Genomic DNA, 20,334 nt, shown 5'->3' with positions numbered 1-20,334 from the left:
GCTTTACTGAATTCATTGTCTCACGATTAGATCCAGTGATCCAGCTGTCATTGGCTTAGGGATTGGGGTTATGACCGAAAATAAGTTTTGGAGGGCCGCAATCATTGACCGAAATGGTGACATTTAATTCGCGCTTTTTAGTGTTTTCACTGTGTGTATTTCTATTTCATAAGCTAATACAGGTAAACATGTCAGCTGTGTGAATGCCAGGGCTAGGTGGACAATATCGATATCTCAATTTAATCGACTTGAGATCTTTTAATCAATGCTGTTCGGTTGATGCGTGAACAAAATTCCACTATTCATTATAAAGCATCTATGCCATTCAATACTTGCAAAAAGCTTGATGCTTTGTTGATTTTGATATGAAACAAAGTCTGAGCTTTCAAATTGTCAGTTTTGTAACTAAATTCAAACTGTCGTTTTGACGCTCTTTATTGTGGCCTGATGGCACTGTTGGTCATATGATAACCTCTTCCTCTTTCTCTCTTAAAAGTGAAAAAGTGAAAGTGACATGTGAAGGCCAAATATGGTAACCCATTCTCGGAATTTGTCATCTGCATTTAACCCATCCAAGTTAGTGCACACACATTAGATGCAGTGAGTATTGAACACACACTCACACGGAGCAATGGGCAGCCATTTTGCTGTGGCGCCCGGGGAGTGATTTGGGGTAAGGTGCCTTGCTCAAGGGCACCTCAGTCATTTCCTTTCTGTATTAAGAATTGAACCTGGAACCTTAGGGTTACCAGTCTGACTCTAACCATTTGCCACAATTGCCCCCTTACTACAATAGTTTGAAATAAACATGAATTAACATCAGAATGTATGTTGAAAGATACAGTAAAACTTACTGAAATGTATCCGGTCTTATGTAATAACTCAGTGTTTTATCAATGGAACGACATCACTAAAACAGCTTGTAAACAATGTCACGCAACATTACATTTACTTCAGGAAAGCCAAACAGTGACCATAACTTATTAAATTGACTCTAGCATTTGGCTAAATATATGCACTATAATACATAGTCCTCATATGTTTTTTACTTAACCTTTTGGCTTTAATATGTTTGTTGTTACAGCTACCATATTAATGTTTACAGCAGTGGTTCTCAACATTATTGACTCTAAGGCCCCTTATTATCCGCAACCATATTCGAAAGGATCATGTCGTTTTTGATTTACTGTATAAGGATGTAGGATAGGCATTTTATAAATATTTTCCCCCCCCCCCACAATTACTAGCTGATAAGAGATTTGATTTTTCAAAACCCTGGTTCTTCAAAAAAAAAAAAAAAACGATAATAATTAAAATAAGAAATATCTAGATTTTTTTTTAAAGCAACACAAATTCTTTTGTTTCCAAAATCGTTTCAGTGGTTCATCACTTCTGCATTCGCTTTGCGACCCTCTGTCTGCTATAACCGCACTATGCAAGTTTGCCAGATCGGGTAGGTAGCGGATCTGTAGTTCGAATGAGACAGGAGAAACTACAAATTTGACTTGCTTTACGGCAAGCGTTACAATAGCAAAAAAAATTTCATTATTTCGTTTTTCTTCGTTTCTGATGTCGCTATACATCATACTTTCATTAAAATGATGCAACATATTCTACCTTGTCTGTATTTCCAAAGCCGGTGCTGGATAAACATATAGCGTGCGTACGGCGTTAGGCTAAATTATTTACGACAGCGGTAATGGACAATTCCGCTTCCAACCTGTTGGTGGACCGCAGAGGAAAGGTGCTTTGGTGTTGCTTTAATGCTTGTTTTAAATGATTTTAAATCATCTCGAGTCCCCTTTGGAAGATTGCGGAGGCCCCCTAGTGGGCCTTGGACCCCTCGTTGAGAATCACTGGTTTACAGGGTTTCCTGTTTTACACAATTTATACTTTACCCCAGGCTTAGTAATAAAAATAAAAAATAAATAATTGCCAGGTTTTGAGATTTCACACTGTAAATTCGTAAAACCTGGGCTAATGATTCATTTGTATATTTATGTTGTTCAACACATTTAACTATTTCTCTTAAAGGTATAGCGGAGGATGTTTTACTTCCTGGTGGGTAGTCTAAACTATTGGTCCTCCTAATTGTCAATCATTCTGGTGAATCAATCAAACTTTTCAAAAAGTGGAGAGGGCGGGTCTTATCTAAAATTTGGAAAGATCCTCCGCTATACCTTTAAGGTAGGCTACAGGTCAATTTTGATTGAGTTTTTAATGCAAATTTGCCACACTGAACAACCGAAAGCTGCTTGTTTTGAACGTGACTTCTGTGTGAGAGGTGCGTGAGATATAGTGACGTGAGATCACTATACCAGAATGTCGCTAATGTGACCGCACCTTTACACTGAAACAAAGGGTTCCCACAGTCATGGAAAACCATAAGAGCTTTAAAATATGATTTTCAGACCAGGGGAAATCATGGAAAACTCATGGACATTTTTTATAGTGAATGTACACTTTTCTAGTTCTCCATTGCTCTACTGTAAAACATTTCACTGGCAAGATATTGCTCTTTTAACCATTGTGCCCATTCAAATATTTTTGGTCATATAGTCCATATTCGTACACAATACAACTATAACAATATAGATCTATACATTTGACTGGTACCTCACATATAAATTGAAATCTGTCCCAGCTAATATTTTTGAAAATGCACATCCACTGAAAAAGTCATTGGTGAAAAGTGGTATAAACCCAGTAAAAAGAGATTATTTAATGAAGCATGCATGCATTGTTTCAGCAGGCTCTATGTTCATAAACAATCCATTATAAATCCATTAATATAACCATTATATTTTAGCACCACACTGTTTGACGTGTAATTCTTTGGTACCCTGTTTTGGTTTTTCGAAATAACCTCTTTCAGGATTAGTGTTCTGCACACACTGCGAAAGTAAATAGTCTAAAACATTACACTTTACATAAGTATATAAGGTATAGCAATGAATTTTCTATTGCAACAATAAAATCAAATAGCTTCAATGAGCATTTATCTCATTATGGTTAAGTGTTGTTTGTATGTAGAAAATCACACTTTTTGTTTTGTTTCAAAGTTTTATAATAGTTTCATAGTTGGACATTCAAAACACTTAGGTCTTCAATATCACCAAATTTGGTCTCCACCTTATATATCAAATATACCATAGTGTAGCAGAACTATCACATAATTTAAAAAAGAAAATAAAACATGAGGATGCAAGACGTGAGAAGGACTGGACACAAACACAGGAGGGGAGATGAGAACGGGAAAACAAAGCCAGTTAACCAGTTATATTAGCACTGCAAAAACACTCCACAGATCTCTCTGAATGTTCACTTTGGTTTACATCAAGTCTTTGAATGTGATGACGAAGGTTTGGAAACCAAGTGGAAAAAAACGTGCACTGAAAAACCTGTGGCCAGACATTTCACAGAAGACATACATCACACACAAATACACAACTGAAAGAGTGAACGGACCACATTTAAAGAAGAGCTGAAGTAATGTTTCCTTCGGAAAATGGCATGAAATCTCATCCAACGGACACAGTAAACTGAAACATGCCTCTTTCCTCACAGCGTTCACGTTTGCAGTGCAGTTCAAAGATGGGACGACAAGATGTGAGTGGAAAAGCATTCATTTCTATGGCTCACAAACTATTATCCAGATAAATACAGAAAATCTGTTAGAAATCGAGTTGAAATGTCCACTTGCGTTCTCCTCGTAACGTTCGGGCGAGGAACGGAGAACCGACAGTTTTATTTAGAAAAGCAATCGTGCATGTGATTCATAGATAACGCTTGTTAAACGTGTAGTGAATAATGTTTTAGTAATCTCAGTCTAGAGTCACACTACACAAATAAAAGTAGACATCTGCGTCGGTTCCGTTACAAACAGAACCAGACATTAAAAAAAAAAAGGGGAAAAAAAGGGTGCTTAAATTGCTGCAATTTTTCTTTCCTATTCCTTCCACTTCTTTTTCCTTAAATCACTACAAGCATCGCAACGGCAAATTAAAAACAAAACACAAACGAAAGCAAAGAACATACTCTGTAAAGACAAATACAATCATGATTGCATTCCTTTATTTTGCAACAAATTTGCCGCATTAGTGACAAAAACCGAAAAGGAAACCTCGGGCTTGTCGTTCGGCTGGGGCTAAAGGTGTGTGTTTGTGTGTGTTTCAGTGTGTGGGGGAACGCAAGAGGGCTGTGTTGTAGTGTCAAGTGCTGCCAACTGTTCGTTTGTTCACTCGTCTTCGTCCTCCTCTTCTTCCTCTCCGTCAGAAAGAGTTGGACAAGCGGCAAGCTGCCGATAACCGTCCAGCCACTTCTCGACCATTTGAGTGACGAGCGGGTGGTTCCGCCTCCTCGAGCTCTTCTGCATGGCCACCAAGACCCCCCCCTCCGTCACACAGCAGTCCATCCACTGCCTCAACATGCGCTCCTGCTGCTCCTCTGTCCCCATCTGACGGACGCACACAGTAACCAATCAGAGAGCTTGTCAAGGTATATCAGCAGCTTTTAAACAGGTTCCAAATAGAGTGGTGCAGGTATGACGTCACTTTGTAGGCCAATCGGCAGTTAGCATCACGCTGCTTCCCTCAACCAAAACCCAATAGGATTTTTCCATAGGCTTTTGGATTATCACTAAAAACAAGCTGTTACAGCATCGTTATGCTTATAACCGTGCTCTTATAAACTAGTCTAACTCAACACTTTCTGGGAAGAAGTTTTTAGATAAAAACTGAAAGAGTTGTCGGAAGCTTATTGATGGTGACGCTGAAGTCATGGGAGCGTGGTGTAGTTCATTTATAGCCTAGCTTTGGCTTTTTACTTCTGGCGACTGCATTTAGGATTCAAACTTCATAAAAGTTGTGTTCATCTGTGAAAATTATCTTGATGGACACAACATGTAAGTGTCATAAACTTTTGTTGATCACAGAGCTTGTTTTTAGCGATAATCCAAGCCAATGGAAAAATCCTATTTGTTTTTTTCCTCGAGGGAACCAGCGTGATGCTAACTGCCGATTGGCCAACAAAAGTGATGTCATACCTGCACCACTCTATTTGGAACCTTTGGAACCTGTTTAAAAGCAGCCGTTGTGATTGGCAGACATCATACCTGCACCACTCTATAGACCTTATGTAGCCCCGCCCCTTTTCAGCGCTGCGCTCGTTGTCTTTTGACTTCTGGTCTGTATTTTCACAGCGATTTTGCGTGTTTATTAATGAACGGCTAGTTTTAAAATCTTCCCGGTCGACTTACATTTGTTAAGTCATCCGTGTTTTAAACATTACAGTCCTCATGATAACTTTCGTTAACTTTACATTAAGTAAATGCTCTTCAAAAGCTAATTACTCTAGCTAATTACAGAAATGCCATAGAAATATACAGAGCGACCGCAAAAACGGAAGTTAAAAGACAATATTCCAAAGATGGCGGCGCCCTCGTTTCTCTGGCGCATAAGGTCTATAAGAAGGCAACAGTCAGGTTACGGAAGTAAAAAACGGCATTCATTTTCTCCATAGGGAAATTGATTCTTAACAATGACTTATAAACTGTGAGCTACGAGGTTGTTAATCAATAGTATTTGCTTCCATTGAAGCCATCAGCCCACATTATTTCAACTTATTTTAAAAATATTGTGTGGAATTTGTGGTGAAAAAATACATTACCCATGATGCCTAAATTCACATTATTTTATTTAATTATAATAAAAGTGCTGAATTACTACTCCTACAGGTCACTTTATTTGACGAATTAAAATTGTGGAGTAACGCAGCGCTGTTTCACTCTGGCAAAATTATGATAAATAAATCTTATAAATCAAATAATACATTTGAGTGTGTTGAAAATTATAACGTTACTCTGTGCGTTCGCTCGGTGGCTGCTGTGAGACACTTGTTGCACATCGCAGAAAGCTAGAATGATATTAGAATATCATGCTAATAAAAGCTGGATGACTTGTGTTGCTAAATGGCATGCAATTAACTTAAAAATATACTGTATGGTGGAGAAAATGCTGTATTACTGTAACTACAAATTAAGCTCTTTCTGATTATGCCATGTTAGCCACTTGACAGAATAGTGTTGAGGTGGAGGAACAAAGAACAAACATGTGACTCACGGCGAATCCAGAACACGAGATACAAACAATTAGACTAACCGTGTTGAGCTATATAACAATGATAAGTTTTCTGCTTATAAAGGTATCCAAACAGCTCACCTAGCAATTGTATTTAGGCTTCAAAATTCATAAAAACATCAAATGATTATCATGATGAATGTGTCAGAATCATAATCTTTTGTTGGTCACAGAGCTTATTTTCTGCAATAATCCAAAAGCCAATGGAAAAATCCTATTGTCTTTTTGTACATACATGCATATTTCCTATTCAATACTAAATGTACACAGTGATGATAACAGTTAATCTAATTTTTTTGCAACAAAAAGAGTACGATGTTGAACTTTCAGCATTTAAAAAAATAAAAACATACTTGGATATTAAAATTAATGGTTTGTTTGACTTCCGAAAAAAATGATACACATCAATCATTAAAAACAAATGAAAGAAAATTCAGACGCAGTGTAAACAGGCCATAACTCCTCTTAAATATTCATGATCTAGAGTGTTTTCATGTCAGCGGAGTGGTTCTCACCTCTTGTGCAGACAGAAAATGGATGTGCAACAGCTTTCGCTCGCTGTCAACCAACGGCAGGAAAGTGACAGTGACATCATCGTCGGTGTTCAGGTTGGCGCCCGCACCTCGATTATCGTAGCCATCGTTCTCCATGGCAACCAAGGCAGAAAAGTGTCCACGCGTGTAACCCAGGGCAATAGGGCTCTTCCAGCAGAAACTCTGCTCCCATAACAGAGGCAGATACACACCTACAAGAAAACAGCCAAAGCAAACAGTAATTACACAAACTCTGTGTGACTGACCCCAAACACAAACACTGTGTTTGAAGTCAGCCGAGTGTTGACAGCGATATATTGATCTGCTGTTTCTGCTGGCAGTTTTGTCATTATAGTAGCAATAACAGCCTGCCAGTGGCTGATATAATAAATCACACAATTCTTGGCCGGCGTAGTCAAACAGCCCACAGAATAATGCTAATGTGCTCACACTAATCATTACTGTGAACACTGATAAAATTAATATAATCCTTAGACATGTGCAGTGACAGGATCTTTATAACTAGAACAACACCACACATCAACCAAGTCAATTATTCAGATGAGATTCGGCCATTTGTAGAGTTTTTAAATTAGTTTAACGCACACGCACACTTTTATATTAGATACTATTTATTACGATTAAACGATTTGACAGCTCTAATTATATATACATATATATATATATATATACACAATGTTGGTTATATTTTTTTCATGTTTTTGAAAGAAGTCTCTTATGCTCACAAAAGCTCATAAAAAATGTCATCAAAAAAGCAATATATTTTTATTTCAATTTAAAATAACTTTTCTATTTGAATATATTTGAATATGTAATTTATTCCTGTAGGATCAAAGCTGAATTTTCAGCATCATTACTCCAGTCTTCAGTGTCACATGATCCTTCAGAAATCATTCTAATATGCTGATTTGCTGCTCAAGAAACATTTCTGTTTATTATCAATATTGAAAACAGTCGTGCTGCTTAATATTTTTGTGATTTTTTTTCATTTTTTTTTCAGGATTCTTTGATAACCAGAAGGTTTAATTATATTGGTCATAGATATGAGAAATAGCTATTGAAAACCGAGCAAACCACATTGTGATATCTACACGCTAGTGTAACGTGCTTAAAGCCAGCTCACCCTGGAAGCGTGTGTATCCAAGCGTCTCTCCTCTGAAGCTCTTGTAATATTTCACACCGTACACTATGATGGGCCTCCGAAGGATGTGTGCCAAAACAAACACGTGCGTCTGCTCTAAACTCGCACCCGGCTGCAGGGAGAAGAAACAAGACAGAGAGACAGAGAAAGACTGTTACAACAATAAAATGGGAAAACAACTTATTTGCTTTACTAGGGAAACCTCAATCCTATGTTTCATTATGAAAAATATAAATCAACGTGAAACTCCATTTGCAAATAGGGTTCTGCACAAATAGTAGAATATTCCACTTGTAATAATTTTTCGAAAAATTTAAAGGCACACTATGCAGTTTCCGTTTTTCTCAAACAGTGCCCCCTAGAGTCACTGTGGAGTACTTGTATTTAACGTTACTGTCGTAAATCCCACTCACGCAGAGCCGTCTCTGCACTCTTCCGACCGCGCTTTCTTCGTCGACTCTGCCATGATTCACGTCTGAAATGCGTGCTAGTGTCTTCTATAGAGGCTGCTTCATATGTTGTTGATATATCTGACGTCGTGCCGTAAAGCAAGTCGTGATTCTCGCAACATTTGTCGGGGCGCCACCTCTCAAACTTACATTGCATCTCTGGTTTGCCCAGAGATGTCCAGGTACTATCCCGGATTGTATCCAGAAAACATAAAACCACAGCTGTCCAAAGAGTCAATATTCGTGGATGGGCAGCTATAGCCAAACCTTCGCTCACTCGTGCTAATGCCAAATGTTTCAATGGTGCCAACAGTGCAAATCTTGGGCTGTGGACAATGTAAAGCATGTATTGTTCTCTGATGAGTCCACTTTCACTGTCTTTCCCACATCCGTGCGAGTTACAGTGTGGAGAAGCCTTAAAGAGGTTTAACACCCGGACTGTTGCTGCCCAGAGTGAAGCACAGGATCAGTGATGGTTTGGGCTGCAATATCATGACATTCCCTGCTCTGGAGGACCATGTGCACCTAATGGTTCAAACATTGTACCCTGAAGGGGGTGCCGTGCATCAGCATGAATGCACCAATACACACAGCAAGACTTGTGACAATGTTTTGATGAACATGAAAGTGAAGTTGAACATCTCCCATGACCTGCACAGTCACCAGATCTAAATATTTCTGAGCCACTTTGAGGTGTTTTGGAGGAGCGAGACAAAGAGTCACAGTGACCTGACCCCTGTTCTGGAAGAGGAATGGCTTAAAATCCATCCGGACACTGTGGAGGACTTCTATCAGTCATTCCCAAGACGAACTGATGCTGTTTGGCCACAAAAGGAGGCCCTACACCATACTAATAAATGATTGTGGTCTAAAACCAGGTGTTTCAGTTTCATTGTCCAACCCCTGTATGTTCTGTATGATAAATGGCGCACGCTGCTTCATTAATGGGTTTTTTCGTTCTCTCTGCTTGAGAATAAATTATTTTGTTCTGTTTTTTTTTTGGTTTACACACATCGCTTAATGTTTTCAACTAAAAGAAAACCTCAAGATATAATGTTAGCTTGTTGTGTATATTGCCTAATCATAAGCTTGTTCAGAAATGGTGACAAAAACGTAATGATTAAAAAATAACGTCTTTCTCGTTTAACTTCAATTAAATATAAAAAATGTCCATCCCTGTTTGCAACCCATTTTGTTGTCACTATTTTGAATATCCTTTCTCACTGGGAAATATGCCATGATCCATTAAAAAAAAAATAAAAAAAAAAAAATAAAAAAAAAATATTTGTTTAGAGCTGGAGTGGGTTTTTACATCTCGATGAAAGCTTACAAAGACAAACTTTCTGTTCCTTCAGAATAACATGCACTGATGAATCGGTCACATTAACACCACAAATGTGTATTACCAAAGTAAATGGGGTGAGTTCTGATTTCAAGTTGGCTTCAAGCACAATGAAACTGTCCAAAAAGCTGTATGGAAATGTCAAACTAATGGAAAAATCCAGCCCTCATCCTCTCAGTGTGGGATGTGTCTGTATGTGTGTGTTTCTGTATGAGTCAACTGCAGGTATCTCAGTAGGTGGTGAAATATTAATGTTTTTCCTCAATCTATCAGCAGCAGTAAATCTGGTTGTTTACCTGACTAGCTAATGATAGTATAAACGCCCAGTCCTCCTGCCACTGCTCCTCCCGCAGAGAGAAATGCAAACCAAAGCTCTGGGAATACCAGGATTCCCACTCTTTCCAGCGCGTATAGAACCTGGAATACACACACATTATATCTGTGATGAAATCCACAGATGCAATTACACCGATTTGAATAAACACTATTGCAATTCAACAAGGATTACAACACTGACAAGATTTGCTGATGAAAACATGTATGATGCTGCCCATGAAAAACAATACTAGGGTGTTCTGGGTAGTTAAAGGTGCAAATAGCAATTTCTGAGAAACGCTGTTGAGAGTGGATCAAACTGAGCAGCACAACACACTTGTAGCCAATCAGAGGTAGGGGGCGTGTCCACTCATGATGGGGGAGGAGAGAGTGAGCCAATCAGAGGTAGGGGGCATGTCCACTCATGATGGGGAGGAGAGATTGAGCCAATCAGAGGTAGGGGGCGTGTCCACTCATGATGGGGAGGAGAGAGAGAGTGAGCCAATCAGATGTAGGGCGCGTGTCCACTCATGATGGGGGAGGAAATAGTGAGCCTATCAGCAGCAGGGGGCGTGTCCACTCATGACGGGGGAGGAAATAGTAAGCCAATTAGCAGCAGGGGACGTGTCCACTTATGATGGGGGAGGAAATAGTAAGCCAATCAGCAGCAGGGGACGTGTCCACTTATGATGGGGGAGGAAATAGTAAGCCAATCAGCAGCAGGGGATGTGTCCACTCATGATGGGGAAGGAGAGAAAGTGAGCAAGAGGGAGATTTGAAGAATGACTGAGAATTTCACTTTATTTCTCAAGAAACATTATTTTGCTTTGCTTCAGCTATGATGAAGAGACTTCCATTTTGGGGGCGGAGAAATGACGGGAGGGGTGTGTTTGTTTGGGTTGATTTCAAATATCAACAGTGTTTACTGCACCTTTAATGTGAACCCAGCCTACTAATTTCTTGTCTTACCAGTGAGAGCAGTCGTGTAAGCTATCGTTGAGGCTCTTTCTCAGGACTGAGTCTTTGTCGTAAATTCCCCATGTGGCCTGTAACACAGAATCCAGAAGGCAATCTCCCGCGGTTCGGTTCCACAGAGCATACAGCCGGCTGTCCAGACGTGTGCCCAGCTCCAGAGACCAGTTAATGATGGGAGACTCCTCTTCCAGCTCTGAACACAGAATACATCATTTTCTCAACCCGTTTCTTTGCACATCCAGTGATACATTTCGTTTCTGCTAACTGCCTGCAGATCTTCAGGGATGCAACAGAAATAGATCAGCTAAGGCATTTTCTAGATCAGTTTCTTCTCAACTGGTGGGTCGCAACCCAAAAACAGGATGCAGGTCTTTTTCTGATCTGGAACAATACTAAATGCAAAAAAATTTATTCAACTAACTACGACATATAATTGTGGATCATTAGGACAGCAAATAGGCTGATTAATATCTCGCTGACCCATATCTTTTGATGTTAATGTCTAAAAGGTTGTGCACCCAAACTTTACAATTTCTTGGCACACTGTTAGCTTGTTAAATTAGATGCCAACGTGGATAGCTTGAGTTACATCTTCAATAAATAGAAACAAAATAATGCATGGTAAAAGAACATATGACCCAAATTGTATTAAATACAGGTTTACTAGCAAACAAGGCCAATGTTGTGCCGACCAGAGTGTACAATAATTGAATTTAAAGACACAGTCCTGAAGTAAAACTAGTTGAGAAGCACTGATCTAGATTTTCTCTTGAGCAACACATATTAGACTCAAAAGTTTTATTTGTTGCCCATTAGTTATTTGGTGCCCATTTTTAAGGTATAAATAAATGCAAATAAAAAACTTTCACTTTACCTTTTTGCACATCTCGATCCAGAACCTCATCGAACAGTTTTTCTTGAACATTTGGGGGAAGGTCTTCAATATCTTTGAAAAAAATAAACATAAATGTAAATCTTTCTCAGTTACAACCCTACTGTATGTAAAATGGGACATATTGTTGATTTTTATTCCACTTTTAAACATACTTTTAAATCAGTGGTGTAAAGTATTTGAGCAAATATAATTAGATAGATAATAGCAACTTTTACTCTACTTGACTACATCTTTAAATAAGCATATGCACTCTTTACACCATTATATTTGTGATGAGTAATGCAATTACTCGATGCATTTTGCCAAAGCCACTTATTATAACACATATATACAGCTTATGACATAACAGCACAACGCCTGCTAAAGCTGTGGTAAGGAGACCAGATATGATTCAGTTCACGGGACTTCTCATTCATTTTCTATGGTATCTGCAAACAGTGAATGACTGTTGCACATGTCAAGGCTGTAATGGGATTGGTTATCAAGGCACTCGTGATCCAAGTTGCTGTTACGCTTTCTCCAATAGTAGAGCCACGGACCCTCATATCTCCCAATAATTAGACCATTTCTGATTTTGCATGGCACCCAACTTTTTATGCAGCTGTTTATTTCTGCTACAAAAGAAGGTGGGCATTGAAGGTACTATATCTTGTGCGTTTTGCCCTTACCCACACAAACTTGTCAACAAGGCTACTTGCACAAATATGAGTGCATTAGCAGGTAGTTGCTGAATCGCAGGTGTTTCATATATGAGACGAGGACATGACTGCAGTCGAAAGCAGACTTGGACTATTTAATTTTACGTAACATTATTTTATTTATCCATCATACTGAAGAGCCCTTTTGAAGGGTATTGGTTTACTTATGCCCTTTTTGAGCACTTGAGCTAAACTGAGAATGAGTGTTTGTAGACGTTTAAGAAGCTGTCGACCTTGATTTATTGCAATATTGGAATGTTCAGTTTATTTTGATTTTAGAAAATAAACATGTTATTGCTCTCCTCACAAATCAGTCGTATCTTGTTTTTCCCTGGCATGTCTCTTAGGTGTTGAGCACTAGTGCATCTTTGAGCCTATATTCAGTACAAGCAAAATAATTAGTACAGTTAAAATAAGATACTCTGAGGCTTTTACTCAAGTCGTATTGGAATTAATGACTTGTAAACTGTAATGGAGTCATTTTCATCTTTAACTATGTTCATTATTTTTTCTAATGTTACATAAGGGGAATGTCCTTAAAGCAATAGATCACTTAAAAATAATTTACACACCCTCAAGTGGTTTCAAAACTGTATGAATTTCTTTCTACTGCCGAACACAATGGAAGATATTTTGAAGAATCTCGGTAATCAGACAGTTGATGGACTCCATTGACTTCCATAGTAGGAAAAATAATACGGTGTCCATCAACTGTTTGGTTACCGACATTCTTCAAAATATCTTCTTTTGTGTTCAGCAGAAGAAAGAAATTCATACAGGTTTGAAACAACTTGAGAGTGAGTAAATGATGACAGAATTTTCATTTGAACACTCTGAACTATTCCTTTGAACACTCTTTGCCATTTTGAACAGCGCAAAAAATGACGAAAGCTTGACTGACCGTTTTTATACTTAGATATAATCCCATTATTTATCGCAATATATAATCCAATAATTAAAAGTTATCAATCCCAATAGATTGATATTTCATTATACTTTTATTTACTTATTTACAACAGCATTCTATGATTAATTTAATAATTTCATTATACATTGATTTATTTAGCTTAGTCTGTTAAATCCATCCATAGTGCACAATAAAATTGTGATATTTTTGGTAGCAAGAATCATTGTAAGTGTTTTTTTTTTGTGTAAAAATGTAAATCGTCCCACTCTAAATAGGTCTCTGTGACCCATGTGGTCTGAAAGCGTGAGATCCCAGGGCGGGAGGTTTGTGAGTGATCACCTGCTGGTAATGTGAAGGTGACGAGGTCAGTGAAGAAGTAACAGGGGAATTCTCCTTTACGCCTGTGAAGTGCTGCCGCCACCTCTCTTCGGATCTGTTCTGTCAACTCAGGACACACCAGAGCCGGTATACACTTTGCCGTCTGCTGAGACACCTGGAATACATTTGCAAACAAACAATAATTTTGTGAGACTAATTCTGTTCTGCCCTCCCTTGACCCACCACATACACGAGTAAAACTCAGACCTCCGTGAGCAGCACCGCGAGCATGTCCTGTCTTTGGAAACGGATGGCCAGATGCACCAGCGTGAAACCAGCGTCGAACGCAGACGGGCGGTTGAGAATCCGCACCTCGTCTGAGGTCAGCTGACGTGCGATATCACCGCTTGATGACTTGTACGCCTCCACAGCGGCCAGATCTCCCTCGACTACACCTGATGAAAGTGTGCGTTACATATGAGCGAGTTGATTTCCGCTTTCACAACTCTTTCATGTTCAATTCCCATCAGATCTATAGGAGCAATAGGAATTTCCCAGAAGACAATGATGATGCTTTAGAGATCAATGATTTCATACTTTGATGCAAGAGAGCAGACAGACGTAGCAGAGTCCACGAGTGAGAGAAAAAGTCAGCTTGTATCAAACCAGTGATGATAATAAAGGTTTGATACCAGCTGATATCAAAAGATTCAGCTTTTAATTTCCACTTCACATCACAGCTAAGCCACACTTCCAAAAATCCGTAACACTTTACATTACGCTCTCATTTGTAAACACTAGTAAACTATATTAGTTAACATCAACTAAAAATGAACAATGCTTCTAGACCAGAACATTAATTAAAGGAATAGATCAGTTAAAAATAAAATTTTTGTAGTAATTTATTCAATCTGAATGAATTTCTTTCTTCTGCTGAACACAAATGGAGATATTTTGAAGAATGTCGGTAACCAAACAGTTGATGGACATCATTGACTTCCATAGTATTGAACTTCCATAGTCAATGGTGTCCATCAACTATTTGGTTACCGACATTCTTCAAAATATCTCTATTGAAGATGTTTGAAACAACTTGTGGGTGAGTAAATTATGACAATATTTTCATTTTGAAGTGAACTATTCCTTTAATCTTAGTCAATGTTAATTTAACATTTACTACTTTTTAAAATCAAAAGTTGTATCTGTTAATGCACTAACATGAACAATGGACAATCATATTTGTATTATCTGACATTATTAACAGATTGATAAATGCTGTAAAAACATACTATTCATTATTAGTTGTCAGCTAATGCATTAATGTTAAAGTTAGATCTTATTGTAAAAGTGTTACCATATCTAAAAAAATATATATAAATAAATAAATAATCACCAAAACACCAGCTGATTAAAAGACATTGAGCAAGATAGTAAGTGAAGAGAAAAGATCCTGCAGCATTTGAGTGCTGATACAGACACTCAATCTAACGCAATGACTTTCAGACACTTTTAAAATGTGGCTAAATACATTTTGGGGAAACTGTATCTGCCACTAATGGGGCTCATCTCTCACCAGCGCAGGCGTTCAGGAAGAGCCAGTCGCTTCTCCTCATCCTGTTCCGGATCTGTTTGAGTTTTTTAAAGTCTGCCTCCTGCTCATTATCGCTGCCCACCGCTCCCGACGCCAGCTCGATCTTCACCTCCGCTTGCCCTTTACACATAGGGGGAGAGAGTTTCCTCTGCCTGCCCCGGAGACCCCCGCTCACCCCGCCTCCCCCCGCTGTCCTTACGTTATCCCGCTCCTGCTCGTTTACTATCGACGGGGACGTGGCGCTCTCCGCCTCTGAATCTTGTTGGGGCGGCTCGGGCGTGCTGCTGGGTTTAGGGTGGTCGCACACCACACACCTGAGACTCTTTGGCCAATTCTCGTAGGTGCAAACTGAGCACGGCCAACGCTGCGTGTGCATGTTGAGCCGATTCCGGTCGTTGTACTCCTCGCAGGGGTCCGAGGTGACCGGGGAGGGTCTGGAGCCCGAGTCTGAAGTCTGGGGGGCTTCCGATGGACTGAGCGGACCCTGTTTCGAGCCCTGCTGCCTCTGACTGAGGCACTGCGTGCAGCGGATGGCGCGAGGCCAGTTCAGGTAGGTGCACATGCGGCAGGACCATTTGCTGCTGGTCTCGGGAAGCTCATCTGCGATCCGTACCCGGGGTCGGGCGCTGGAGTCGGGGCAGATGAGCAGAGTGGAGCCCCCCTGGGTGGTGCAGAGCTGGGGGTCCAGGCTGGAGCTGCTCTTGAAGGGTTCCTCGGTGATGATGGGCGCGTTGTGCCTTTGAGCCCGACACATGGTGCATTTGATGGCAGACGGCCAGTTCTCGTAGGTGCAGTACTCGCAGCTCCACTTCAAGCCAAAATCTGTCATCCTCGCTCGTGCCGGTCACACCAGCTGATCGCCCCCCCTCCCTCCCCTCCGCCCGCTGGTCCTCCGTTCTACACCTGCTTTCACTCGCTCACAGTCACAGCGCCTCCAGCTTCTCCTGCAATAATCACAGACAGGCAAAGTTTAGTTCTTGCTGGAAAAGGAACTATGCTGATCGACAATAATAGGAAAATATTTGATATACATTGGGCTCCAAAAGATCCAAGATCATGAGTGAAATTATTCAAAATTTTATATTATCAGCATAAGTCATTTATCAACAACAACAGCAGCTATATATATATATATATATGAGGTCAGTAAGTATTTTTTAAAGGAATTAATCATTTTTATTCAGCAAAGATGCATTAAATTGATCAAATGTAACGGTGAATACTTTTACTTTGTTACATAAAAATTCAATTCCAATTCTATATTCAAAATATTAAGCAGCACAACTGTTTCCAGAGCTGATGATAATAATACAAAGTGGTTCTTGAGAAGCAAATCAGCATATAAGAATGATTTCTGAAGGATCATGTGACACTGAAGACTGGAGGAAATTCAGCTTTGTCATTGCAGGAATAAATTACATTTTAAAATATATTTAAATAGAAAATAGTTATTTTAAATTGTAATCTTTTTTTTTTTTTTTTTAACTATACTTTTAAAATAAATGCAGCCTTGGTGAGATAAAAAAAAAAAAAAACGTACCGACCTCAAACTTTAGTTAGAATACTATTTGGTTTGTCCCACTGGTTTTCCACTTTTTATATAATTTGATTTAATCCACAAGTTTAGAATAAAAAACCTGATTTGAAAATGTTCCAAGAGCATCTTGTGCTCCAATAGACCTTTTGAACAGATGAGTTACATGGTCGATGTCACAAATTTGATTACATTTGGTTAGTGACCTAGAAATAGTGTAGGATATTTCGACATTTAACCTTTCTTTATTATACCTTTGTCAAAATCATGAATCCCAGGTTTTCAATGTTGTGTTAAATTTTTGGACCCCACTATAATACAGTTGTTAACAATTAAATACAATGTTTTTTTTTTCTAAAGTACTAGGTAAAGATGTTACCAAGCAGTAACTTTTTGCATTTGTCCTCAAAATATCCTTTTTTTTTTTACTGACTGTTATAAGCTACCATGCACTTGATTTAAATAAATGTATGTCAGCATAAATCATGATGACATGGGTGACAGTATGTACATTCTGTGCTTTTCTCCATGTCTCTTTATATAGTAACAGACAGAAATCTGTCTGTCTTTTGTCTTTTCGATCACATGTGTTTCCCTCTATGTGAGCGACCTTAATCTTTCCATTTGCTGCTGTAATAAAAACGAGCACAATACATTTATTCTGAAAGGCTTTTTAGACCGGAAAGTTGTTCAGGACTCTGGATTATTCCTGACAGTCCAAACAGGTGGAATACGACAGAGATGAATCCAGCTCACTGGGGCAAGCGGTCACATCCTTTGACCTACATTCCTACACTCTCATTTGGTTATTGGACTAGATTTTGGTTATTAACATTTGTTTAAAAAAAGGGAAGAAAAAAAAAAATTCATGATGACCTAGATTTCCCTGACAAATTTGTCCTATGGTGGTATCATGGTACAGTGATGTTATGAAGATGGTAATAGTGTGGTACTGAATAATTCACATACGGTATACAGTATCGGTCAAAAGTTTGGAAACATTACTATTTTTTATGTTTTTGCTTATGCTCATCAAGCCTGCATTTATTTGATAAAAAAATACAGAAAAAAACTGTAATATTGTGAAATATTATTACAATTTGAAATAATGGTTTTCTATTTTAATATACTTTAAAAACGTAATTTATTCCTGCGATGCAAAGCAGAATTTTCAGCATCTTTACTCCAGCCTTTAGTGTCACATGATCCTTCAGAAATCATTCTAATATGCTGATTTATTATCAATGTTGGAAACAGTTGTGCTGCTTAAATATTTCTTGATACACAATATAAATCTTTACTATCACTTTTTATCAATTTAACATATCCTTGATAAATACATTTATATTTAAATAAATGCTTTTATTTTTTTTTACTTGTTATTCATACGGTTCTAAAAAATATTTAGGCAGCACAACTGTTTCCAACATCGATAATAAATCAGCATATTAGAATGATTTCTGAAGGATCATGTGACACTGAAGACTGGAGTAATGATGCTGAAAATTCAGCTTTGACATCACAGGAATAAATTATATTTTAAAGTATATTAAAATAGAAAACCATTCATTTAAATTGTAAAAATATTTCACACTATTGCTGTTTTTTTCTGTATTTTTGATAAAATAAATGCAGGCTCAATGGGCACAGGAGACTTCTTTCAAAAACATTGAAAATAGTAATTTTCCAAACTTTTGACCGGTACTATGCCACAGATTTTTCAAGGAAGTCAAAGAAAACCAGGTTATTGCCATGGCACGTCTATGAAAACATGGTATTATCATACATGAAGTACAACAACTATGGTAATTGCCACTTTTAATATTACATTTAGCTCTACTTTTCATGCCCCACATTTGGTCAAAAACAAAAATGTTTAAGTTCACAACAGTAGGACTATTGGTTGTAGCCTGTAGGTTCAATGTTTTCTAAGGGTCAGAATCTGTCAGACTGGATAGTGAGCTGTCAAAATGCTAGACGCAATACTGAAACTGTACAAATACTGTCTAGATAGGAATATTTCACATACCTCTAGTTGTTACACGACAGGAAAAATCTGGCTATAACGGTGAGAGGATTTTTTTTCTATAACGGGTGATATGAAAGCATTTCCGCCACTACAATGTATCAAGTTCAAATGTAACGTTACACAGCTCAACTGTATTCGGAGAAACTCTGCGCTGATGCTTGTAAACACTCTCGGCTCGCTTCGGAATTCCACACCGAGGTGTCGATTTCCCCCGAACTAACGTGACAACAACACCATAAAAAAAGCTCTAGTGTTAGTATCGGCACTGTAAATAAACACATACAGCTGAGCTGACTTCTACTAGACTGTAGGCTAAACTGTCCGTTGACATTTTCACTTCCTTAAAAATAAATCACCATAAAATAAATAATTAAATATTTCTGTAGCCTAATTTATAGCTACCCGAGCATTAGGAAACTAAAAAAATAATATGCATGAATTTGCCCTGTTGCATATACTGTTACTGTGATTTCTCCCCTCCCACAGAAATATAAAGGCCCTTACCTGTCTTTGCACTCCACACTTCAGTTTGCAAACACTGCCGTTCCCGAGTTCGCCCTTCTGCAAACCGAACGACTGTCCTACCGAAACCCAATCCGATCGGGTCCAAATCCAGCTCAGCACCGACAATCTACCGCGACAGCAGAGCGATTCTGCGTCCGAACACCCATGTTATTCCTCTCCCTTCCTCTGAAACCCCAAACACCACCGCGATCTTCGGATCAAAGCGGCTTTTAAAGGGTTTTCAACACCGGAATTCCCATATCTGTTGCCGATGTTACCAATACTAACTGGCTTTAATGGCGGCGGCACAGGAGCGGGGGGTAAACCAAAATAAACCTACTCCGGAGATACTGGTAGGAGGGATATCACCTGGATCAGCGGGCACATATGATTGGCTCTCGCTCCGTAAACACCGTGGAAACCAATGAGGGCGCATTTCTTTCGTTAAAGGGCTTCACGGCATACTTCCTTCATAAGCAATAACAACCAGTAAACTGTTGCTCCTTGTCCGCCATGTTGGCTCTAAGAATACCATGGGTGGAATATTAGGTTTCACTCTGGATTGGAGCCAAAATGGAGTGTGTTTCGTGTGTTCGGCTCCACCGCCAAGGCCAGTGGGATGATGTCATCGTTTCAGAAAGATCTACCGCAGCATCATCTGCAGTGACATAAGGGCAGTTTGTCAATGAAAACAAAAATAAAAGAGTTGACTACATAGCTCCAGGGCCGTTAGATTGTTCTGCGTAAAGCTCTTTTATGTTAAAACAATAAATGTTTTTTAAACAATAAATTGCACAGTTTTAGCTGAACAGTAAGTTCCATTTACTCATTTATTTAGTAGATGCGTTTGTACATTATCAACGTATTCGTTTTATGAAGGAAAGACTGTTAGCTTTAGAACACAAAATACAATAGTATAATTTATTCCTACATTTTGAACATCTT

At 38.7% G+C, this 20,334-nt stretch overlaps 1 protein-coding gene across 1 annotated transcript; it reads right to left on the bottom strand.

The window, feature by feature from the left end:
• Positions 1-2,590: 2,590 nt before the first annotated feature.
• zranb1b (zinc finger, RAN-binding domain containing 1b) lies at positions 2,591-19,830 on the bottom strand. The gene is made up of 10 exons (XM_082144245.1): positions 19,390-19,830; positions 15,305-16,266; positions 13,999-14,186; positions 13,753-13,906; positions 11,788-11,859; positions 10,908-11,106; positions 9,920-10,040; positions 7,815-7,944; positions 6,653-6,882; positions 2,591-4,456 (listed from the first exon to the last, which is right to left on the bottom strand). The coding sequence occupies exons 2-10, from the start codon at positions 16,149-16,151 to the stop codon at positions 4,238-4,240; spliced, it is 2,160 nt and encodes a 719-aa protein (XP_082000371.1). The 5' UTR covers positions 16,152-16,266; positions 19,390-19,830; the 3' UTR covers positions 2,591-4,237.
• Positions 19,831-20,334: the final 504 nt, after the last annotated feature.

Source organism: Leuciscus leuciscus, assembly GCF_965113295.1.
Source record: "Leuciscus leuciscus genome assembly, chromosome: 17".
Classification (NCBI taxonomy): domain Eukaryota; kingdom Metazoa; phylum Chordata; class Actinopteri; order Cypriniformes; family Leuciscidae; genus Leuciscus; species Leuciscus leuciscus.
This window is presented reverse-complemented; position numbering and strand designations above follow the sequence as displayed.